The following is a 25,838-nucleotide window of genomic DNA, read 5'->3' on the forward strand; positions in this document are numbered from 1 at the left end:
AGACATATTATTCTATGTCTAACTTAGGATATATATCTCAGACAGTGCCAAGACTGAAATGTTTACCTTTACACTAAAAGGCAAATCCAAGCCAATAACGCAACTGACAAGGGGAAGGGAAATAAAGTGAATATATAATCTTTAAGTACTTCAGAGGTACTCTTGCCATATGCAAACTCATGCCAACTTTAACTTGAAGGTATCCTAAAATACTAATTTTTAAAACATTCTTCATTCATTCATGAAAAGACAGGAAATGTTCTGCCTTAGAAATAATTAATTGAAATAAAATCTTTTCTTTAAAAATAGGCCTATTTTTTATTACTACAGTAATGATTACTACAGTATTATAGTACATTTAACCAAAATTATTTATTTCAGTACACCAAGTTGTCAATAACTAAATGTTGGAAAAAATACTTCATATTTTAGTTTGACTCAAAATACTTAAAACCGAGATCTAACAAAGGAAGTTAAAAGTTGCCTCAATTATTTTGTGAGGAAAAATTACATATCAATGTTTTACAGCAGATATTTTATTTGGAGTGACTATGTTACCTAAAAGGAAGGAATCTGTTGAGCTTTAACAGGATTTTTCAAAGCTAATATCAAGGAGTCCTATAAACCTTACCATATTGTGGCTGGTATATAAACAGATACAATATTTATTTTGTGTAAAGACCTTGCAGGAACATAAACAAAAGGCTCCAGAAGCAGCAAAGTCACAGATGTTTGGAGAAGGCCCCCCTTTTTTTTTTTAGGAGGTACCAGGGACTGAACCCAGGAACTTGTAAATGTGAAGGCACTCAATCACTGAGCTACACACACTCCCAAGGATATCTAAAACAAGACTCTTTTCCATTCATTAAATGAAATGCTTTTAAATTTTATTTTCCTGTTATGCTCATAAAACTGAATATTTTTTTAGTTAATTGTCCTGAGTTATAAGTCTGTTTAACATGATACCACTTTCTCATCTAAGAACCATCTCATAATTTAAAGAATAATGTGGCTGAGAGAGAGAGAGAGTCAGGAAGACATTTCCATGCAGAGCTGAACTGAAATCACCTTCCAAATACTAGTTCGTCCTTTTCTTTAATGAAATATTTTATCTGGACATACATGAAAATTAATCAATTGCTTTTACCATATAACTGTAAACTATCAACTCTACTGTCTCTAATAAAGTCAGTAGCAGAGTGGTTATAGTTCAGCAGCTGAGGGCCTGCTCTATATGTATGAAGTCCTGAGTTCAATCTCTGGTACCTCCTAAGCAAATAAAAAGTTAAAAAAATAAAGTCAATAATTTTACAAATGATTAAAGTCATTCGTAAAAACAGTATCAATTAAGACTTCCTTGCACTTATGACTAATTCATTATAAACAAATAATCTTAAAAACAAAACTCCCAAGAAGTGCAGTTAAACTGAGTACAAACAACAAGGTACTAAGAGTTCACTGGTAATGCTGTACCAAATGGATAAAACATAAAACTGATTTTATATCATAAGTTATATGAATAATAAAACTATCATTTTTTCTTCAATTTGTGCTTGGAATTCTTGTATAAATAACAGAAACTCATGCCCTTCAACAGCATCAACTCCTTAGAAAAAGACTGGGGACACGGATATATGGCTCAAGCATTTGGGTGCCTGCCTATCACGAGAGGTCCCAGGTTCCATTCCCTGTGCCTCCTAAAGAAAACAAGCAAGACAGTGAGCTGATGCAATGGGCTGGCGCAGCAAGGTGACGCAACAAGACAACACAACAAGATGACACAACAAGGAGGTGTGAGGAAAAACAATCAGAGCTAAAACAAGCAGGGAGTGGATGTGTCTGGAGCCACTGGGCTCCTCCCTCCCATATGGGAGGTTCCAGGTTTGGTTCCTGGTCCCTCCTAAAAAGAAGACATGAAGAGAGAGAGCACACACAATGAGCAGACACAAAGCACACACAACAAACAGAGAGCAGAGAGCAAGCACAAGCAACAAGGGGGGGAGGAGAAATTTTAAAAAAGTCTGAAGAGATTTGATAACTCCCAAATTTTATGCTTATTTTTTCTTTTATCAATGCCCTGACTTTTAACATAAGCAGTAAAGTATTTTCAGTAAACTGAGTCTAGACTTAAGAGTCTTAGAAATATCTTGGAGAACTCCGGCAAGTTACATATATCCCATGCTGCTTTTGGTTTCTCATCTTTTCTTTGCCTCAACCCCCTGTGCAAGTTTCTTCTTTTTCTGAACAACCTACGGCTTTTCAGCGGCCATTTTGGCTTTTACAAAGTTTGGCAGGCAACAGCTTTGGCAAATTTTACACCAACCTCTCAAGCTGGTTGCTGAGCTCATTAACTTTCTCAATAGTCCACTCTTCCATAGCCTTGTCTATGCTCTTTTCAAGACCTGACTTCTCAATTTTTTTCTTTTTTAAGGGGGGTCAAACCTATCACTGACTCCAAAACACTGAATAAGCGCCTTCCACTGGATTTCATTTGGTGAGTATTCATAATAAGATGCTTCTTCATTCTTCAACTATCTTTCCTGGAGTATTTTCTTTTTTTTCCTCCTGAATCTTGAGGCTAAGTTTTTCTGTTCAGAATGTTTTTTGTGCAATTCTTGAAGTTTATTCCCACATATTTAATAAAATTCCAGAAGGACACCCTTCATATATGACATTTACATTTGCCTCTGTTTCAGTTTTTGGTGGATTTGTAGGGAAACCTGAGATTTATAATTTTCGGGCCTAATCTTCTTTATCTTTTTTTTTTAATCCCCCCCCCTTCCTGTCCCCCTCCCCCCTGCTGTTTTTGCCATCTGTATCCATTCACTGTGTGATCTTCTGTATCTATTTCTCTTTTTGGTCTTCTCTTCTCATTTTTCTCTCCTCTAGGATTCACTGGGATTCAATCCTGGGAAGCTGTGATATGGCGAGAGGTTCCCATTAGCTGTGCCACCTCAGTTCCTGGTTTCTGCTGTGCTTCACCTTGACACTCCCCTCCATCTCTGTTTCGTTGTGTCATTTTGCTGCATGACTCACTTGTGTGGGCACTGGCTCATCATGCAGGCACTCTCGCCGCATGGGCACTCAGCTCGCCACATGGGCACTGGCTCACCATACAGGCAGACTTTTTCTTCTTCTTTTTCACTAGGAGGCCCCAGGGATCGAACCCAGGTCCTCCCATATGGTAGGTGGAAGCCTTATCCCTTGAGTCATATCCACTTCCCTCTTTATCTTCCTGTAAATTCATTCCAGATTCTTTACTTTGGAGTTCAATTCAGTATCACTTTCACTTAGGCCAGGAGGTAACAGCCCACTGCACATGTTTTTTTCAGTAGCACTCTTAAGATACCATGAATGAGATTTTGTTTTAACAACGAACATACAACTTATCCTATATATATATATATAGGATAAAGTGTATGTTCATATATATATATACTGTATATATATACACTGTATATATATATATACTGTAATGACATACTTTATAATTGCTTACTAATGTCTGTGTTAAAATTATCTGACCATTAATTTAAATGATCAATTATAAGCAGGAATGCAACAACCATAAAAGAGTTTAATATTTCTCTTTGAGACCAATTTATTAAAACTAGATAGTATATTCAATTTCAATAGAAAAATGGTGAATAAATGGTAAAGTTCATTTTTTCAGTTTATAAAATAATATTTTTATACCCTTTATACTCACAAACTGAGATCACATAGCTGCAGTAAATATACTGCAGTATATATATAATCAACTCAAAATCCCACTGAGGTTATGAAATATAGAATGCATGCAAAAAACATTAATCAGACCACTCAAGACTAATACCTTATGGTCAATCATAATCTGAATTTATGTGAAATAAAAAATAATTGTAAGTAGGTCCAAAGTGGAAAGATCAAAGGAATTAGGGTTGTTTTGTCAACAAAAATTAACCTAAGAATAATTTAAATTCGGATCAGTTGCTTTCCTTGTTTCCTTACAGCCATTAGAGGAAATCAGTTTATTAGAGAAGAATTGAGAACATTTTGACTGTCTGGATTTGTAACACAAAAAGATGCAAAGATGTGTCCCAACATTTGTCTGGCTACCTGAGGTGACGCTGACCTAATGAATGCTTATAGCACAAATTCCACGATTAAATTATCTATTAATATAATCTCACCCTACAAAACTATCAAATAGCCTAACTTTGGATAGGGCTTAATTATTTAAAAGACATTTCCCTATATTTTGGTACCCCATTTAATCCTCACATGAGATATATGAATAGGGCAGCTGTTCTGATTCCCATTTACAGGTAAGGAAAACAATTGTAATTGTCTTTTGACTCAAATTCAGAACTCTTTCCACTATAGTGTTTTGTTTTTTTTCTCTCCCAGAGGTACTGGGGATTGAACCCAGGATCTTGTACACAGGAAGCAGGCACTCAACCACTGAGCTATCTCTGATCCCCAATGAGTTGGTTTCTTCACTTGTTTGTTTTTTAGGAGGTACTGGGGATTGAATACAGGACCTGGTACATGGGAAACAGGCACTCAACCACTTGAGTTATATCTGCTCCCCTATAATGTGTTATTTTAAACCTCCTCTGAGAAAGACCCTTTTAAAGAGTCAATGTAGGAAAAGTGGATGTGGCTCCAGCAATCTGGCTCCCGTCTACTTTATAAGAGATCCGGGGTTTGATTCCTTGGGCCTCCTGGTGAAGGTGAGCTGGCCCGAGCGGACAGCTGGCCTGTGCTGGAGTGCTGGCCCAAGAGGAGAGCTAGCGCAGCAAGATCACGCAACAAAAAGAGACATAGAGGAGAGACAATAAGAGACAGAGCAGACCGGGAGCTGAGGTGGCACAAGAGATTGAGCCCCTCTCTCCCATTCTGGAAGGTCCCAGGATCGGTTCCTGGTGCTGCCTAAAGAGAAGACAGACAGACACAGAAGAATGCACAGCGAACAGCGAATGGACACAGAGTGCAGATGACAAGTGGGGAGGAGAGGAAGAAATAAATAAAAAATAACTCAAAAAAAAAAAAAAAAAAGCAGTCAATGTAGATAGCTCACTGGACCCCCTGGGCGCTAAAGTTTCAAACATATTTGAAAGATAGGTTATAAAATTCTGTGCTCTGACTTGATCTTGCATAATACATCTATTTATAGTCAGTTATCCATTAACAAATTTTCCTTTTTTTTTTTTTTTCCAGCTCGCGGCTGCTTTACTCTCGAAGCGAAGTCCGCGCGCGGCGGCCCGCGCCCACCGGGGCCTCGGCCTGCAGCCCGGCGGGGAGACCCCGCCAAGACCGAGCCCCTCAACTCCGGCGAGGCGCCGGCGGCGGCAGCAGCCCAGGCCGGCGCTTGTGCTTCAAATTTTCCTTATTGAAGATTCTTGGTTTGAAAATATTCTAGTCCTATAACCACCAAGGCAGAAAGAATAAATAAAGACTGACTTAGCTGAGCCCATTTTCTTAAATCATAAAACTGTATTTCAAATAAAAGAGAATATGAAGCTCCTTGTTTCCTTTCTTTTAGCATTCTAATTTTTTTCAGAATACACTAAATTTAAATGGATATTGTAGTAGCTGGCCTCCAATGATCCCAGCTTCCTGGTATTCATGCCCATGTATAATCCTGTCGAGGGTGCGTTAGATGTACTGACAAACATCTAATGAAAAAAATAAGACACAAGTGACTTGGAGAAAAGGTCATAAAAATCAGTATAACTTCATTTTTTCTCGTTCTATATTGGAACCCACTCTAGGGGAAGCCATGTGGTGAACACTCCTATGGTGAGGACCACATGGCTGGGAACTGAAACCTTCTGCCAAGAGTCACGTGAGTGAGCTTGGAAGGGGATCCTTCAGTTCAAGTCAAGTCTTCAGAGACTGCACAACTCCAGCCAAACCACCCTCAGACTCCTGATCCTTAGAAACTGTATGAGATAATACTGCTTTAAGCTGTTAGGTTTTGAGGTAATTTGCTGGAGTACAATAAATAAAACAGATTTAATCAACAATTTGGAATAACAGAATTTCTAAAAGTAACTAGTTATAATGTTATGCCTCCATCTTAGCTCAAATGAATTAGATTTTGGTGGTGTTAGAAAAACATTATTTTAATAAAGAAAAACTGCACAAACTAAAGCCAACTACTAATTATCATTCATACAACAGAATTATTTTCAGAACATAAAGAGACAGGTTTTGAAAATTCATTTTTTACTTACATAAATCATTTTATTTATGATAAAAATTCATTCTCTAAACTCTGCCAAATCCTGACAAACTAAATTTTAATTCCTGGTTAGAAAGAAACAAATATTTTATAACCCTTCCTATTAAAAAAATTGTTTACACCAAACAACTGACTTTATATATGAGTACATACATATATATATATATATATATAAAAGTACATATAAAAAACATATTCAGAGACTTCTGGGACAAATGGAGGAGTAGGAAACTCCAGGACTCAGTCCTTCCACTAAAACAAATATAAAACAGAAAGGAATTACCTGAAACAATTATTTTGAAACTCCAGAGACCAGAAGAACATTATACAGCATCCAAGGAAGAGCGGGAGGAAGAGACTGATAAATTATAGTGAAGAACTGTAAATTGCTCTCACAGAACAGAGGTGGGCCTGGGTCTTTCAGTGATCATGGCTTCTGATTAGTGAATTCAGATCCCTGGGTCACAGCTCTGAGGGCAGCTATTGTTTCAACTTGCCCCGGACAAAGGCAGCAGCAGCCATTGTTTCAACCCTCCGCAGACCAGAAGAGGTAGAAGTAGTGGAGATCTAAAGATGCAAAGCTTCAGGGCTGTAGAGGAAAGTTAGCTGAAGGGCTAAATCTGCCGGGTAGGCCAGGAAAGCTCAGCTTTGAAGAGCCATGGGAGAAGTTTTTGGCACCCATCCTGACAGGGCACTCTGGGGTCAGTCTACACCTCTTTCATGGGTTCCTGGTCCTGTACTGGCTGGGAAAGACTGAACTGGGAAAGACTCCCAGGGGTGACTTCCTGGAATTTGTCCTTAGTACATATAAAGAAATCCTTCAACTTAACAAAAGACAACCCAATTTAAAAATGGGCAAAAGACTTGAAGGCACCACACCAAAGAAGATATACAAATGGCCAAAAAGCACATGAAAAGATGCTCAATATCACCAGCATTCACGGAAATGCAAATCAAAGCCACAATAAAATACTGTTTCATACACATTAGAATGGCTGCTATTAAAAAAATGGAAAATAACAAGTGTTGGAGAGGATGCAGAGAAATAAGAAAACTCACTCTTGGTAGAAATGTAAAATGGTACACCTACTGTGGAACACAGTCTGGTGCTTCCTCAGCAAGCTAAGCATAGAACTTCCATATGACCAGGCAATCCCCCTACTAGACATACAATCAAAAGAATTGAAAGCAGGGGCTCAAACAGATATTTACACACTGATGAGTCCTTAGTGGCATTATTCACAATTGCCATAAGAAGCAATTCAGGCGACGGACTTGGCCCAGTGGTTAGGGCATCCATCTACCACATGGGAGGTCCGCAGTTCAAACCCCAAGCCTCCTTGACCCATGTGCAGCTGGCCCATGCGCATTGCTGATGTGCGCAAGGAGTGCCGTGCCACGCAGGGGTGTCCCCCGTGTAGGGGATCCCCACACACAAGGAGTGCACCTCATAAAGAGAGCCGTCCAGTGCAAAAGAAAGTGCAGCCTGCCCTGGAATGGTGCCACACACACAGAGAGCTGACACAAAATGACGCAACAAAAAGAAACACAGATTCCCATGCTGCTGACAACAACAGAAGCGGACAAAAAAGACACAGCAAATAGACACAGAGAGCAGACAACTGGGGTGGGGTGGGGAGGGAGATAAATAAATAAAAATAAATAAATAAATAAATCTTAAAAAAAAAAAAAGAAGCAATTCAAGTGTCCATCAACCGATGAATGGACAATAAAATGTGGTATATACATATAATGGAATGTTATTCCACCATAAAAAGGAATGAAGTTCTGATACATGCAACAACATGAATGAACCCTAAAGACATCATGTTTAGTGCAGTAAGCCAGACACAAAAGGATAAATACTGTATGATCATACTGAATTGAAACAACTAGAATAAGCAAACTTACAGACTCAGAATCTAGAATATAGGTTACCAGAGGTGGAGACAGGGAATGGGAATTTAAGGTTTAAAATGTACAGGATTCCTATTTGGAATGATGGAAAAATTTTGGTAACGAATGCTGTGATGGTAGTAAAACACTGTGAATGCACAATGAATTAACAGCACTAAAATATATATCTGAATATGATTTAAAGGGGAAATATTAGACTGCATATTTGGTAACAGGATAAAAAAAATTTTTAATTCATGGAACTACACTATACAATGAACCCTAAGCTAAACCATGGACTTTAATTAATAGCACAATTATAAAAACATGCAATCATCAATTGTAACAAATGTTCTACACAAATGCAAGGTATTGGGAAGCGGATGTGGCTCAAGTGATAAGGCCTCCGCCTACCATACAGGAGGACCCGGATTAGATCCTGGGGCCTCCTGGTGAAAAAGAAGAGAAAGAGTGCCCCCATAGTGAGCCAGTGCCCAGGCAGTGAACAGAGTGCCGTGTGGTGAGCCAAATACCCATGTGTGTGCCCTTGCAGTGAGCCTATGGCCCACATGAGTGCCCACATGGCGAGCCAAGTGCCCATGGGTGAGTCAAGTGTCCGCACAGTGAGCCAAGTGCCTGTATGAGCACCTGCGTGGCAAGCTGAGTATCCACGTGAGTGCCTGCATGGTAAGCCAGTACCTGTGTGAGTGCCCACGTGGCAGGCCAGTGCCTGTGTGGCTCAATACACAGAAAGATAATGACACAATAAAAGAGAGAAGAAGGGAAGAGTCAAGGTGAAGCAGAGCAGAGACCAGGAACTAAGGTGGAGTAAATGAAAGGGAACCTCTCTCCACATCAGAGGTCCCCGTGATCGAATCCCAGTGAATCCTAGAAGAGAAAGACAGAAAAAAACAAGAAGAGAAACACATACAGATGATAACACAGTGAATGGACACAGACAACAAAAAACAGCAGGGTTGGAACTGGGGAGAAAAAAACAGCATGGTGTTGCTGGGTGTAGCAGTTTGATACAGTTATGAATTCCAAAAACAGTTATTGGATTATGTTTGTAATCTGGTCTGTACCTGGGCATGATTAAGTTATGGTTAGGGCTTTGACTGGGCCATGTCATTAGGGCTGGGTGGAGACTCACAGATAAAAGGCACAGGCAAAGGACAAAGTTGAGGGTTTTTCATGTTGGAGTTTTCATGTTGGAGTTTGATACCAAAGGCTTAAGCTGGAGACCTGGGAAGTAAACATACAGAGGAAACAAAGCAAGCCCCAGAAAGAAAGGAACCCTGAGCCCAGGAAGAAGCAAGCCCTGGGAAAAGAGGGAACCCTAAGCCTGGAGAGAAGCAAGACCCAGGAAAAGAGGAAGCCAGGAAGCCTGAACCCTCACAGACATCGGCAGCCATCTTGCTCCAACATGTGAAAACAGACTTTGGTGAGGGAAGTAACTTATGCTATACAGCATGGTATCTGTAAGCTCCTACCCCCAATAAATACCCTTTATAAAAACCAACCGATTTCTGGTATTTTGCATCAGCACGCCTTTGGCTGACTAATACACTGGGTGAGGTGGTATATGGGAATCTGTATTTAATTATTCTGTAAACCCGTAACTTTTCTAATGAAAGAAAAACAAAAGAAGAGGTGGGATGATAATCAAGGGTGGGCCAAGACATAAGAAAATTATTATTTTAGTTAGGCAAGATTTTATTATTTGTAAAATCTGATAGGAAAAGAATATATATTATTTTTAGTTTGAAAATGATACTGTTGGGAAGCGGATATGGCTCAAGCAATTGAACTCCCACCTACCACACAGGAGGTCCATGGTTTGGTTCCCGGTGCCTCCCAAAAAAGACAGCGAGCTGGCGCAACAAGCAGGTACAGCAAACTGACACAACAAGAGGACCCAACAAGAGACACAAAAAGGAAAAAACAAACAAACATGGTGAGACATAAGCAGGGAGCAGAGGTTCCCAGTGCCTCCTAAAGAGGACTAGCAGGATAGCGAGCTGACACAAGAGACACAAGAGGAAAAAAAGAAGTAGAGACACAACAAAGAAAGCAGAGAACAGAGGTGGCTTATTAAGCAATTAGTTGCCTCCCTCCCACATCGGAGGTCCCAGGTTCGGTTCCTGGTGCCTCCTAAAAAAAAAAACCAAAAAAGATGACAAATAGAGCAAATGCAAAACAATGAGGGGGTGGAGAGAGATAAATAAATAAAAAATATTTTTAAAAAACGATATTATGAAATAGATACTTTTGAAAGCAAAAAACAAAACCTTTAAGAATCAAGCCAATTTGCCATATGCTGCCAAATCACATGACAGGTTGCACGTATAGATTCAAAAATATTTTTTTGAAAAGCCTAGATGTAAATCAATATAACATTTTCTAAGAGTTATGGAAAGAAATGAGCTAGTTATGGAAAGAAATGAGATAGTCAACAGAGACCATTAAGAAAAAGAGAAGCCAAGCCTTTCTAAAGAAAGATAGTGTAAAAGGAGATATAAAAGGGAGGTGGAGGGTCAAACATACAGGAAATGAAACACAAAAACCTATAAAGCAAATTCCACCAAGTTTTTACCAACTGTGTACAAACACTGAAAAAGATGGTAAGAGCCCAATTTATATATTTATTGCCAGACACCATGTCAGATCTCTTACATATATAAGCATACCTTGGAGATAATGCGGATTAGGTTTCAGGCCACTGCAGTAAAGCAAGTCACACAAATTTCTTGGTTTCCCAGTACACATAAAAGTTAAGTTTATACTATACTCCAGTCTATTAAGTGTGCAGTAGCATTATGTCTTAAAAAAAAAAAAAAAAAAGATGTACCTATCTTAATTAAAATTGACACAGAAACACAAAGTGGGAATATACTGTTGGAAAGATGGTGCTGATGGACTTGCTCAAAGCAGGGTTGCCACAAACCATCAATTTTTTAAAAACACAGTATATGCAAAGTGCAATAAAACAAAGCACAATAAAATGAGGTATGCTTGTATACAATCTCTAATTCTCCAACTATCTTATTAAAGTTCTATTATCATCCTTGACTTACAATACAAAAAACAGGATCAGAAAAATTAAATAACTTGCCAAGATCATGGAGTTACTACCAGAGGTGGAAAATTATGCCAGGTCACTCTAACTCCAAACATGTGCTCCTTTTTTCCTGGTGCAAAAAGGGTAAGAATAAGAAAATGCCTCTGCAAAAGAAGCTATACAAACAGCTAATAAGCACATAAAAATACATCCAACATCACCAGAGGCATGCAAATTAAAACCACAATCAGATACACCACTGCACACTTGTCCTAATGAATAAAATTAAAAATACTGACAAGGAAGTGGACGTGGCTCAACTGATAGAATGTCTGCCTACCATATGGGAGGTCCAGGGTTCAAACCCAGGGCCTCCTGGCCCGTGTGGTGAGCTGGCCCATGTGCAGCACTGTCACACAAGAAAAGCACAGCCCACCCAGGAGTGGTGCCACACATATGGAGAGCAGACACAGCAAGATGAGGCAACCAAAAAGAGACAGAGTCCCGGTGTCACCGAGAATATATGCAGCCACAGAAGAACACACAGTGAATGGACAGAGAGAGCAGATAACAGGGGAGTAGGGAGAGAGAAGGGAAATAAATAAAATAAACCTTAATAAGAAAAAATACTGACAATACCAAGTGTTGACAAAGGATATGAAGTAAATGGAACTCTCGTTCACTGCTAGTAGGAATATTTGGCAGTTTCTAATAAAGTTTAACATACACTTAACATACAACTCAGCAATCTCATTCCTCAGAATTTACCCAAGAGAAATGAAAAAAATATGCCCACAAATACTTGAACACTTTTATTCTAGAAAAGGTAAAACCATAGTGACAGAAAGGAGATCCATGGCTGTCTATAATGAGGATGGCAACCAAAAGTGGTTAACAATTATAAAGGGGCATGAGGGAATTTGGTGGGGGTGATGCAAACATTCTCTACCTTGATTGTGGAAGTGTTTGGATGGATGCATAAATTTGCTAAAATAAATTATATACTTAAAATGGATATATTTTATTGTAATAAATTATACTTTAATAAAGCTGACTTATTTTAAAGACCACTGAACTCAAGTAGATGGAGAGTCACTTATGAAAAATGAAAATGCAGTGCCATAACTTAAGAAGTTAAGAGGGGAAACGAATGTGGCTCAACCAATTGGGCTCCTGTCCACCATACAGGAGGTCCAGAATTAAGCTGACTCATGCAGCAAGCTGGCCTATAAGGAGTACTGGCCCACACAGGAGTGCCAGCTGACATGAAGAGCTGGTGTAGCAAAATGACGCAACAAGAGACACGGAGGAGAAAAAACAAGAAGATGTAGCAGAACAGGGAGCTGAGGTGGTGCAAGAGAGTAACTGCCTTGCTCCCACTCTGGAAGGTCCCAGGATCGGTTCCCGGAGCCGCCTGAGAATACACAGAGAGAGCAGACAACAGGGGGCACAGGGGGAACAGGGCAGGGGAGAAATAAAAATAATAATACATCTTTTTTAAAAATAAAAATAAAGAAGTTAAGGGTAGAGGGGTTAGGAAATGGAAGCTACCAATAACAAACTACCACCACAAATTCATATGTCCTAAATAGCCTTAAACTGCTTTTCCAACTTGGTCCATCCACAGCCTTCTCCATCTCAGATGATGGCAACCCTAATAAATACCCCCAGTTGTTCAAGCTAGAGAAATTCCAATCCATAATCCAATCCTGTTACTTTACTTTCAAATTATAACCAGACTATGACTAGTTCTCACCACCTCCCCTGCTACCATCCTAGTCTCTGGCCAAGATTACCCTGCTTCGCACTTGCCCCTACAGTCTCTTACTAACTCAGCAGCCAGAATAATCCTTTCAAAAGCTAAGTGAGATCGTATCATTCATTCAGTCAAAAACCTGCAACTACCCCTCATTTTACTCACAATAAAAGTCCATGCTATTACAATGTCCTACTATGGTCACATGAACTGGCTCTCTGTTATCCCCCTGATCTCATTTCCTACTACTGTCTCCTCTGTCTAGAACACCTTTCCCCTGATACCAACATGGCTTCTCATTCCCTAATCTTCTACTCAAACATGACTTTCTCAAAGAGGTCTACTCGGGACCATCCTATTTCAAACTGCAAACCTTCCTCATACCTTGCACTCATTTATTCCCTTTATCTTATCTAACTTTTCCTTTTATAACACTTAACACTTTGTAACATATTATATAACTTATTATATATATTGTCTACTCCTTCAATCCTCCGATAAAACCTCCCAGGCAGAGATCTTTAGTCTGTTCATTAATGTATTTCAAATGTCTAGGACAGTGCTCAGTACACATAACAGATATTCATTAAATACCTACTGTGAATGAGTGGATTTTTGAATAACTTTGTCAGGTACTGGGCTAAGCACTGTACAGAAACTATATTCCATTTCATTGTTAGGGCACACATGGGAAGTATACATCACCCTCGTTTTACAATTGAGGACCATAAAGGTTAAATAACTTGTCCAAAGTTACCTAACAGTAAATGAAAAAGCAACAGTTTAACTCAATTACACCTCACTCCAAAGCCTTCATTAAGCACTATGGTTTTCCCAAAGCTTAGGTGTGAATGTGAAGAGAACTAAAGTACTTCAGGAGGTACCTAGGTTGAGAATGTAGAAAAAGAGATACTGATTTGGAATCCAATATAAGGAGCAGAAGCAAATAATGTTTGGGGAAGATCTTCCAATTTCCTTTGCTTCTAGTCCAACTCCTGTGGGGACAGAAGTAAAAGCTAATGGTGGGGAAGCGGATGTGGTTCAGCTGATAGAGCATCTGCCTACCATATGGAAGATCTAGGGTTTGATACCCAGGGCCTTCTGGCCTGTTTGGTGAGCTGGCCCATGCACAGTGCTGCCGCACAAGGAGTACCGTGCCATGCAGGGATGCCCCCTGCGTAGGGGTGCCCCCTGTGCAAGAAGTGTCACCCTGCATGAAAAAAGCACAGCCTGCCCAGGAGTGGTGCCGCACACATGGAGAGCTGATGCAGCAAGATGACGCAACAAAAAGAGACAGAGATTCCCATGCCACCTGACAAGAATGCAAGCGGACACAGAAGAACACACAGCAAATGGACACAGAGAGCAGACAATGGTGGGGGGAAGGGGAGAGAATAAATAAAATGAATCTTAAAAAAAAAAAAAGCTAATGGTGTATGACAATTTGCAAAGACATAGAAAAGACTGTAGTTATATATAATAAGTTATATGATGGTAAGACAAGCACTGTTCAAACTACTCTTGATTAAATTTCATTTTCTAATTGTTGTGTTAGATCATTTACTTTAAAAAATCAATTTTATTGGTACATATTAAAGCATTCAATTTAAAAATAAAAATTTTAAAATGCTAATGGTTATCAGCAAGAGACCAAAAAGAGGGAAAAAGAGAAATGAGTTCCCCATAGCCCTGAGTTCCATGAATGAGAAAACATTTGTAAGTGCCCTTTCTCTAAATTCACTGGAGTACTTTATCCCAATGGTATGGAATAACGTACTAACAGTATCTTGCCTTAAAATGCTTTATTTTTATTCTAAATCCAGTTGGTCTAGTATAGATGTTGGCAAAATTATTTTTGAAAAATACATGCTCTATACATAAACATTCACAGATTTAAATCTGAGGGAAAGATACTGATTTCTGCCAGTATTACATCATTCTTGGAACATAATTACACACATTTATTATGTACTGTCTGGTTATTTTCACACTGTAACAGCATACTGATGTTTGTGACAGAGATGGCACGCCTACAAAACCAAAAATATTCACTATATGATCCTTTATAGACACAACTTCTAAAATCAATATTAATTAAACGTAAATTTCCTGATGGTTTGTATCAGTTCTATCACTCTTCCTGATAGATTTGAAAGCATGCTCCAAATTCTAGAAAAAGCCATCCAACATTTTGCCATTATTGTTCATATAACTAAAAAAATCTCAAAGATTTAAGCCCAAGGATAATGTGGTCTTACAACCAGTAAATAGAGAGCGTTAATTCAATTCAAGCAAATGTACCTTCTAATAGAATAACACCCATTTATTATTAAATACTGGAAGACCTTAGTAACAACGAGATGTTAATTTTTAAGTCTTAAAATAGTTTAGCATTGGGAGGAAAGAATTTTTTTTGGTTTATAGTATCTGAGTTTCTGTGTTAAGCAAAATTTAAGGAAGTGTTTTGAATATAGAAAAAAATAATTTCTTCATTTAGTCACATACACATACACCAAACAAACAAAAAAGCACCCTACAATGACTTCAAAAGTTCTCCCTTATTACTAAAGAATTATCAGAGAGTAAATCTGGAATGTTTGCTTTCAATTTTCCAAGCCAAGCAGCTAATACTCAGAAAAGCGATTTACTTGCTCATTATTACCCAATTTTTAAATCCTGTAATTTATTTTCCCTCCCCCAACACAAAGGTTGTTTAGTTTGTCAGGTACAAAAGATCAAACTTAATTTCATAAAATTCAAGAAAACATAAACCTCTTCTTTGTATATATACAAGATTAGGAATCCATTTCCTAATATAGTCTAATACAAAATCTTTTCATTTCTTCAAGAAATACTTAAATGTTTAACATGTTTTGCAAAAAATGATAGATTATCATGGCTACACTAAGAAAAGTAATTTTAGCAAGTTCATTAAACATATATGGAAACAAATTGCAAAGGAACACAAAATTTTTAAAAATTTTATTTCAAGAAGTCAACTTCTACATTAACCGATCAACCAATCCAAAATACTGTTCATAAAAGTTTCACCAAAATCACAAAATAGATTTAACTTTAAGAGGGGCTCTCAGCTTAAACATTTCCACCTCCATTTTTCATAACTTCAAGCTAAACTTCCAATGAAAGAATATTAAAGCATCTACTTGTTTTCCCAGCTTTTCCTCAAAACAAAAAAAAAATTATTTCCAAGTTTAAAAAATATTATACATTTGATTTTCTCAAAATTAAACTTGCTGTATTAACGGAAGTAGAGAGTTGACTGAGAGCTTTTTCTAAATACTATTAAATTTTAAGCATATAGACTTTTTCTACTTTTCTCTTAATTTCATCTTTTTATAGCAGGGGTTCTTAACCTTTTTCATTCCACAGACCCCTTACTAAGTTCACACTATACAGTGTATTATTTAATAAATCTATCACACCCGCACCAACACATCCCCACACAAAAAAATTTTTTTAAATTTAAATTCAGGTTCACATACCCCTTGATAAGAAGCCCTGTTTTACAGCATTGTAGTCACACACATTTCAGTAAACACAAAAAACTTCTTGTCAATGCTTTTAAAGGAATTACATTTTGAATATTACATGGAAGAAAGCATACTATTCTCTTAAGGCCTAGAACTTTCTATAGTGAATGTTATATACATGAAATTAGTAATGGAGCAATATAAAAAATTTTGACAGTGCTTTTTTAAAATTGTATTACACCCTTATAGTATGGAATGAAAACAAATCTGATTATGTGCCTGTGTAATCAGACCTGTGATCGCAACATGTACACCATGAGATATCTCCAATAAAACAATGCACAGTATTTCAAATTGCAAAGAATGTTTCCTACCTTGCCTGCTTCTCTTTCTAAGTCGACATACTCCCGGCTAGGTGTTTGTCGCTGTTCTCCCTGCCAGCTGGCCGGAAAAAACTGGAGAGACAGATTGGTTCCTGTGGCCACAAAAGCCTTTTAGAAAAATCAATACAAACAGGATCAGGAGCAGGACATTACATAAATTATGCAGGCAGTCATTTATTTTTACATCAGTTTATGTCTTAAGCCAGGCAGCACAGAGAATACTTAAAAGTAAAAAAATATGCACTCATCATTTTTCTTAAGTATTAAGTTACAAACATCTGATTCCATTTTGAGGACATTTGCCATTGGCTGCTTAAATATAAAATCAGACATGGAATCAATACTTTCTTTCAGGTCATTTTCTGCTGACGTTAGGATCATGCATTACTAATGTCTAACCAGAAGCCACCATCTTTGCATTTAAAAACTTATTTTTAAAAATGAAAATCACCAAAGACTAAAGATTTTGAATTTTAAAGCATACCACTATTTAAAGTTATATAAATAAGAGTTTAATTTCTCTTGATTTCCTTTGCTCAAGGAAACACTACATTCTAAAATCCATGTTAAAAAATGCACTTGGGACTGTCTCTTCTGTGATAAACTACATATTAAAACACACGATGTGACAGCACTTTTTATCTCTAAAATCTTGAATGATTTTTAAAATATGCATTTTCTAAAACTGAATGTAGGAGAACTAGATCCAATCATAACAAAAGAGAAGCATGTTCAACTACTGTTTATAACAGATTTGGATGGCACAGCTAAAATAACAATTTAAAACCATTTCAATGAAGTGTCATGCTATGTAGCCTCTAAGCAATTTAAGTCTATTTATTTCCTCATTATAAAATACGGAAAGACTACTGCCCTTCTCCCTGAGAGAAATCCAGAAATAAGAGATAGATAAGTTAAAAGCATTTTTGAAAAAAATTCATTTTTGTCACCTAAATGTCAACTCTTCTTTGCTGAAAGCAGAGAAAGTTTGCTCTACTTTACTAATTAAAATCTAAAGTGTAATTTGCTTCTAAGCACACAGTCTTCATCTGAAAGCAAGAGGTTCACATTTTGGGCAATTCCATCAGCTGAGATTCAGCTATTCACTAGATCCTGTTGGTTAATAATTTAGATTCTTTAGAAGTAAAAAGTTATACTGCATATTTCAATTACTGGTATTCTAAGTAAATTTGTTAACCTAAATTGCTAAATCTCTAGACTTCTTTGATGGCATTTCCCTAATCAACTATGATATTCTTTTCTTGTGGCAAATATTTTATTATGAATAGAGACTGAACTAATTAATGTCAGTATTACCTCGACCTTTAAAAAAATCTTTCCCTGTACTTTTAGCCTAAGTTTAAATGTCAATCAAGTGATGCTAAATAAATCAAGAAAAGCACCACCATCACTGGTTAAAATGAAATAAATGCAAAGACTCTGGAGCCAAACTGCCTAGGCTGCATGACCTAGGGCAAACTACTTAATCTATCTTTGTCTCGATTTCCTCACAAGTTAGTATTTGTAAAATGCTTAAAACAGTACCAAGTAAGCAAGATACATATACTGCTAAATAAAATAAGATAAATAACTTTTAGCCTAATAAGATAGCCAACTTTTTATTCAGATAATGAAATTCTCAGAGCAGAATGGTGGCAGATTAGTAAGAGATTCAGCCATAAATCAATGTTCTGTGTCAAGAACCCTCAAGAGGCTTTTTTCTTCAGTATCCAACTAAAAAATCCTTCTACCTTCAGTGCACCCCAAATCAGCTCTGTGCTATGTAAAAATAGTCTGCAAATATCATTACCTCACTGCCTGTTTGAATGCTAACCTCAGAAGAGATTTCCTGCTTCATCACTTTATGCCCATTATCTCATCAAGATCCCTCTCTGAGACAGAAATGGTAAAAACAAGAGCATTCTAGAAAAGCATTTCCCAAATTTATTTGACCACAGAACTCTTTTTAAGGGGATATCTACACATACATAAGAGTTGGAAAAACTCTGTTCAAAAAATAAAAACATTATATTGATATAATGTTATAGTAAGATTTCTAGATTGCCCGACTAAATTTTATAAATTTCATGAATTACGAAATAGCACACTGTATCAATCAAATATATTTTTCATCATTCAATTCCAGGATTAAAAATATATATATAAATTTTTTACTGCTTTCACAGTAGTCACCGTATCACTCATTTTCTGTCATTAACCATTAGTGTGAAGACATCTCCAACACTTTTACTACAGTAAGAACCTACAGATTTTACCTCTCAACCATAATCTCTTTTATTTCACTCCGTGATAAGGGAGGTGAGTTTTATAGTTAAGGAAAGATGAGCATCACAGCCTTTAAATTATTTCATATTTAACCACAAAATAAACTCTTCACTAACCTTACCAATACTCTACGGAGATGTTCAAATTAAAAAGAATTTAAAAAGAGGAAAAACAGGGCAATTGGAGCAGGAGACATGCTGGCAAGAGTTCTGAGAATATGTACATCCTCACCATACATGGCTGCTATCCGAATAGAGCAAAACAATGTATTTTCCACAACCTATTTTCTATTATCAAATAAGCAGAAGCCACAGCCTGGTCATAAGTCGTAAGATAAATTTCAGGCATTAAATTAAGCAACCTCTAAATTCAAATAATCAAGCACCTCTGAATAAAAATGCACTGTAAAATATATTTGGAATTAATATGATCTCCAGCCCTAAGGAGTGAACGATCCTATAATAAAAGATGGGTCATAATGAATTAAAGGGGGAAACTAAAAAGAGAGGAAAATGAGAAATACCTCCCCAGACACAAATTGTATCATTTAATAAAATGTGTGCTGTCTTAAGTGCAAATCTTACACAGAATTCAATCTACCTTCATTAACCTTTAATGCTTGCTAAAAATTAAGAACTTGCTAAAATTTGTAGGGTCAGACATTTGGAAGGGGAAGATAAAGGCCTAGGGCTGATTTACCCCAAGAAAGAAATTTATAACAAATACAATCAACCTGTGACACTGCTATAATATTATAACAATACTATAATACAGCGATTCACATATACTATCGGTTAAATTATGTCAATTCATAATTACATGCAATAAGGTCTGATATGACAGAAAACTTTCATTAACTAGTTTTCCAGAAAACCTCAGCTTTAAAAAGCAGTACCTCTTACACTTGTATCAATCACCTCTGGGAAATTCATTGGCCAGATATTCCACCCAGACCTTTTTGCAAAAGGAAACCCAGGCAAATATGGATTAACATAGGAAAACTACAATTGGTGTGACCTATAGACTGTGGTTAACAGCAATACTATAATATTCTTGCATCAATGCCAAGCTGTACTGTGTTGATAATGGAGGTGTACGGAAAAAGTATGCCAAATGTATACTACGGACCATGATTGGTGGTAACAGTCTGATGATATCTCATAATCTGTAACAAATGTGCCATCAGGGTATGGAGTTATATGGGAAATCTACACATCTGTATGATTGTTTTACAAGCTCACAATATCTGTAACAAAAATATATTTTAAAAAAATAGTATGGGTTGGGGGAAAAGTACACCAAATGTAAGATCAGGAATATAGTTGGCAGCAATATTTTGATGATGCTCTTGCATAGTTTGTAACAAATGTTTCACACCAATGCAAAGAGTTGGTGGAGGGGTGATGTATGAGACCCCTGTGTGATGTTTTGTATGTTTATTTTGTAAGTTTGCAATCTTTATTATACACTTATTCTTATATTATGTTTGCTCATGTATGAATGATATACTTCAATAAAAAATTTTAAAAAATTTTTAAAAAAGGAAACCCAAGCAAAGGATGATATAGTGACTGGATCAATTAATGAAATGATTTTATCTTCTACCACTCAGTGTCAAAACCAAAAAAGGACTTGTTTTATACATTTGAGTAAATATAACTACTCAGGAAACTTGGAAGAAGCCAAGAGCTGGAGATTTTCTTTCAAAACATGAATTAATGACCAGGTATCCTAGATCTCCCAATAAATTTAACCAGTATCTATCTGTAATGCAATTCTAATTGGTCTCCATTTTAGAAAGCAAAAATTTTTAAAAATAAATTCATTTGGTAATAAAATGAAAATGGTGAACGACAGGTGAGTTTTACGGTATGTGCACTACATCTCAATTTAAAAATAAATTCATTAGCCATAAAGGAAGGGAAGGAATGTGTCCAATGTCTTCCTTCTGGTAACCCAAACTTAAAATGCACCATAGCTTCAAGTCTCTGCAAATACAAGACTCAAGTCACAGAGTATATTAAAGAATTTTATTATTTAACAACCAAGTTTTTTTCCTTCAGGTTCTTCCTACCCTCTCTGGCCTTACAATTCCCTCACCATTAGGACCTCTAATAGAAAGAACAAAAAGATGAGGGAAATTAGGACACTAGGATTTTATTTTCAACACGTCTGGTGGAAAGAAGGCATCAAACGACCTTCGGGGGAAAAAAAAAAAAAAAAGGCCTCCAGATCAACATATCAGGTGTGGGTTTCACATGCCCGCGTTTCTTTAGGAACTGCAGCACTAAATCGAGTATGTGTTTTAGGTTTGAAAACGGACGTTAAGTTTTTTTCTGATCCTTCTGAGGCTTAGTCTAAGAAAAGAAGGTGGCATGTCCGTAAGGGCTATTTTGCCCCCTCTATTAGGACAATGGATTACTGGTGGGAAGATCTATTCTCGGCTATACTGGGAGTGATACGGTTTCACATATAGATTTACCAACAAATCTAGCTCCGAAAAAACAAACTTTCGCTTAGGAGTCGGAACCTCTAATGAAGTACAGTTCTTTTTTTTTTTTTTCCCTAATGGGTGTTTTCTTCCTACAAATACCCCGAACCCTTAATCGGTATCACAGCCTTTTACAATGACCTTTCCTTGTTGAGTTTGGCTCGGGTCTGAGTTCCACTGGTGGTAAACTGTTTGCCGAGCCGTGTCTGGGAACGTCACCCACCCGCAGAGGGCCACCGGGAAGGCGTCTCCCCGCGAAGACGAGGCCCGCCAGTGTCTGGTTTCGCATTTTGAATCCCGAGTAGGAAGTGAGTCGGCGCCCGCTCAGTTCCGGGAGCCGCGACGCCGTCCGGAACCGGGCTGGGCCGCGGCGGCCCCGCGCAACAAGTGACCGCGCGCGCCTCGGCGCCCCGCGCGCCCGGGCCCCGCAGACTTACGATTTCCGAGCGGCCGTCGCGGCAGGCGTTCTGGAAGCGGGCCTGGCGCTCCTCGTGGGGCCGGTCCCTGAAGCCCGTGTACTTAATCTGCAAGGCAGAGACGGCCAGAAATCAGGAGCCAAATCCGCGGCGCCGCCCGCGCGCCCGCCCGCCCCGCGCGGCGCCGATAAGGGCAAGCAGAGTCTGCGGGCAGACGCGGCCCGGCGAGATTGCCCCTCCGCGGGCGCGCGGGCCGGAGACATCCGGGGGCCGCGCCACCCAAACTTTTCTCCGCCCAGGCCCACTCAGGGCGCGCCGCGGCCTCCGCGCTGCCCGCCAGCCTCAACCTCACCTCACACTCGCGGCTCAGCTTCCTGAAGAACTCCTCGTTCTCGAACTTGCTTCTCTGGTCGGGCACGACGCGCGGCATCTTCCCGCCCTGCGGCCGCGCCAGCCGGCCGGGCTCGGGGCTTGCACGGGCACCCGCTGGCTGCCTCCGCGCTGACCGACTGACCGCCCACCCGCGGCGCCCTGACTCCCGCTTCCCTTTGTTTCAGGCGCCCGCCCGCCCGCGAGGGCTCCCGCTCTCAGGAGCCGGAGGTAGAGCCGACCGCGCGAGCCCAGCCCACGCCGCTGCCGCCGCCTCAGCCGTTGCCTGCTACCCGCGCGGACCCAGCCCTCGCCACCCCCGGTCGCCGCCGCCGCCGCCACTTCCTCTCGCCGCCCACCTCTCGCGCCCGCCCCGCCCCCGCCGGCCCCACCCCGCCTCCTCCCTCGCGCGTCCGCCCGCCCCAAACTCCGGCAAACAAGACGCACCATTCACAACTCCGCGGCCCGCGCCGCGCATGCGCCGCGCCCCCGCCCGTTTGAGGAGCCGCGGAGCTGTGGCGAACCCAACCCTTAGCGCGGCGCGACCCCCTCCGCCTGGCCCGCCCGCGGACCGCTCAGTGTGGAACCGCCCTGTGGGGATCTGACCCGCGCTTGGCAGCGGGGAGCGGCCAGCGCGGGCTCTTTCTTCCGCCCTTCCTCGGCGGTCTACAACTTCTGGGCTCCCCAGCCTCGCGGAATAACCCCAGTTCACCACCTGAACCGCGAGGAAACCTGAGTCTTCGAGGACTTGGCGCCCCAAAACCCAAGGGGACGAGTGTAGGTAGTGTGTATCGAAGACCAAAGGTGGAAACAGACCAAAGAATGCAACTGAATCCGTATCACGGTGGAAAGGTGGCGACTGTTGGGAGTCATATGGATCTGAGATGGGATCCCATTCAGCTCCTGTCTTCCCGCTTGGACACCTTGGACAAGTACTGGACCTCTAAGCCTCGGTTTCCTTCCTTCCAAAATTCAGACACTCACAAACTGGCAGTATTACGTAAGAGTCTTTGTGTAGGTGTCCACATAGTGGGCACTAAATAAATTTAAGTTTCTATAGAACAAACTAAACTTTATGTACAACCCATGGCCAGTCCACGTATTTACCCACACGTGCAATCAAATCCTGAAAAACAAGATCCACAATTCCAAGGGAAGTCATTTAGCCTAAGCTGGCACTAGGTTTATGGCAGAACTTGATTCAAAGTTGGTCTCAATAAACAAAACCTGGTATATACACACAGTGGAATGTTTTTCAGCCTTAAAAAGGAATGAAGTTCTGATTCATTCTACATGAATGAACCTTGAAGACTTCATGTTGAGTGAAATAAGCCAGGCACAAAAAGACAAATATTGTATGATATCACTTACATGAGATATGGAGAGTAAGCAAATGTCATAAAGGCAGATAGTTCATTATAAGTTGAGGAGGGGTTGTTGCTTAATGGGTGTAGATTTTCTCTTTGAGGTTGAAAGACCACGAGAGTGGCCAGACACACCATGGGCATTGACAAGGGAAAAAATCAGGGTCGAGACAAATCCCTTCTAGATTCTAGGGAGTTGGGACCAGGAGGGGAGGGAGTGCAAGGCTGGGCAGAGCACTATGTCACTCATGTCACCCCTGTGTCCCCCAAGGGAACAATGTCCTAAAGGGAAGGGGTGGGACAGCATCCTGGGCAGACCCAGAACAGCAGCACCGCAGACAGCCTTTGGTAACTCCAGGCGTCAGGGGAACCCACACTTTGTGTTGTCTGTATCCAATCAGCCAAGACAACCAGAAAACAAGCCACGGGCTGAGGGAGGCCATCTCCTTGGCTGACCTGGATATAACTCAGTGTTGTTATTTTTGTTAAATTTTTCATTTATTTTTAAAACTGGATTAAAGGACATTTTAAAAAGGAATTTTTTACCCATGTTGGGTACGTTTAGTTCTATGCGCCTAACAACATTGGCAGCTGTCCAGCACCTGGACTTGGAGGGATTTGCTAAGGGCCAGCTCTTCTAGAGTTCACAGATGGAAGCTGGAGGGAATCTGCTCACCATCTAGAAATACCCTCCCCACAAAATCCTGGCTGAGATTGAAAAGTTTTGGGAATGGATGGTGGTGATGGTGGCACAATATTGTGACTGTCATTAATATCATCGACTTGGACATATAAAAGTGGTTAAAATGAGAAATTTTGTGTTGTACATGTTACCATAATTTTTTAAAAAAAGTAAAATTTAAAAGAAATTAAAGTAAATTTAAAAGAAAAAGTACTGAATTCTCTGAAGCCACACTTCTTGGAATCATCCTTTCCTAAGGATTCAGCCAGCCCAAGGCCTCCTCTGAGCTCCCTCCTGGGTGGGCAATTGCACCTGCAGGACCCCCAGGCTGACTTTGAATAGGTAGTCAGTAGATTCACAATAATGCTGAGTAGGGGGTGGGGAACCCTCAATTCTTTGACCCAACTGTGAAGCTCTGAACTTTTTGCCCCTTGTCTGAATTCATATAATCACCTTCTAAGGCAGGCCTTCCTGCCCTCATCTAACAGGTGAGGAAAGTGAGACTATAGAGTTCAATAAGTAGGAACCAAAAGAGTCTACAACTGCAAGCAAGAGCGTCCCATCCATCAGCCGTGTGGGATCAAGGCCCCCTCTCAACTGGAGGTGGAGTGGACATTACCATCACAGAATCCTCAGGATTGGGGAATAAAATATGGACTAGAGTGAATTTACTGGTATTCTCCTATATACTTATTGGTATTCTAGCAATAGAAGACATTATAGCATTGAGGTGGAGACAGTGGCCACTGGAGGTGCTGAAGGCAGGTAGAGGGAAAAAGAGGTGTATTATGAGAGCACTTTTGGGACGTGGAATTGTACTAAATGACATTGCAATGACAGATACAGGTTATTATATATCCTGCCATAACCTACAGAATTGAGTGGGAGAGAGTGTAAACTACTATGTAAACTATAATCCATGCTTAGTGGCAATGCTCCAAATGCGTTCATCAACTGCAATGAATGTACCACACAAATGAAAGAAGTTGTTAATGTGGGGAAGGGTAGGAGGTGTGGGGAGTAGGGCATATGGGAATCCCTTATATTTTTGTGTGTAACATTTTGTGTAATCTAAGAATCTTTTTAAAAATAAAAAATATACTTTATTTTTTTAGATAAGTAATTTATTTATTTATTTTTAGTTTTTATTTATTTCTCTCCCCTTCCCCGGCCCCCCTCCCAGTTGTCTGCTTTCTGTGTCCATTCGCTGTGTGTTCTTCTGTGTCCACCTGTATTCTTGCCAGCCGCACCCGGAATCCGTGTCTCTTTTTGTTACATCATCTTGCTGCTTCAGCTCTCCATCTGTGCGGCGCCATTCCTGGGCAGGCTGCACTTTTTTTCACGCTGGGCAGCTCTACTTACAGGGCGCACTCCTTGCATATGGGGCTCCCCTATGCAGGGGATACCCCTGCGT

At 39.7% G+C, this 25,838-nt stretch overlaps 1 protein-coding gene and 1 pseudogene across 3 annotated transcripts in view; both read right to left on the reverse strand.

Annotated features, from left to right (window-relative positions):
• The window catches only part of CBFB (core-binding factor subunit beta), an 85,426-nt gene extending 62,682 nt beyond the window's left edge, over nt 1-22,744 (reverse strand). The window contains exons 1-3 of one of the 3 annotated variants that reach the window (XM_004460889.3): nt 22,362-22,744; nt 22,031-22,117; nt 16,808-16,924 (exon numbers count right to left, since the gene is read on the reverse strand). In XM_004460889.3, the coding sequence (XP_004460946.1) occupies nt 16,808-16,924; nt 22,031-22,117; nt 22,362-22,439 (282 nt within the window). In that variant the 5' untranslated portion in view covers nt 22,440-22,744. The remainder of the gene's footprint in view (nt 1-16,807; nt 16,925-22,030; nt 22,118-22,361) is intronic. The other 2 variants (XM_004460890.3, XM_058279880.2) reach the window with 2 other exon arrangements.
• Nucleotides 1,168-2,724, reverse strand: LOC105746339 (protein FAM204A pseudogene; annotated as a pseudogene).
• Nucleotides 22,745-25,838: the final 3,094 nt, after the last annotated feature.

Source organism: Dasypus novemcinctus, chromosome 18 (genome assembly GCF_030445035.2).
Source record: "Dasypus novemcinctus isolate mDasNov1 chromosome 18, mDasNov1.1.hap2, whole genome shotgun sequence".
In the NCBI taxonomy this organism is placed as follows: domain Eukaryota; kingdom Metazoa; phylum Chordata; class Mammalia; order Cingulata; family Dasypodidae; genus Dasypus; species Dasypus novemcinctus.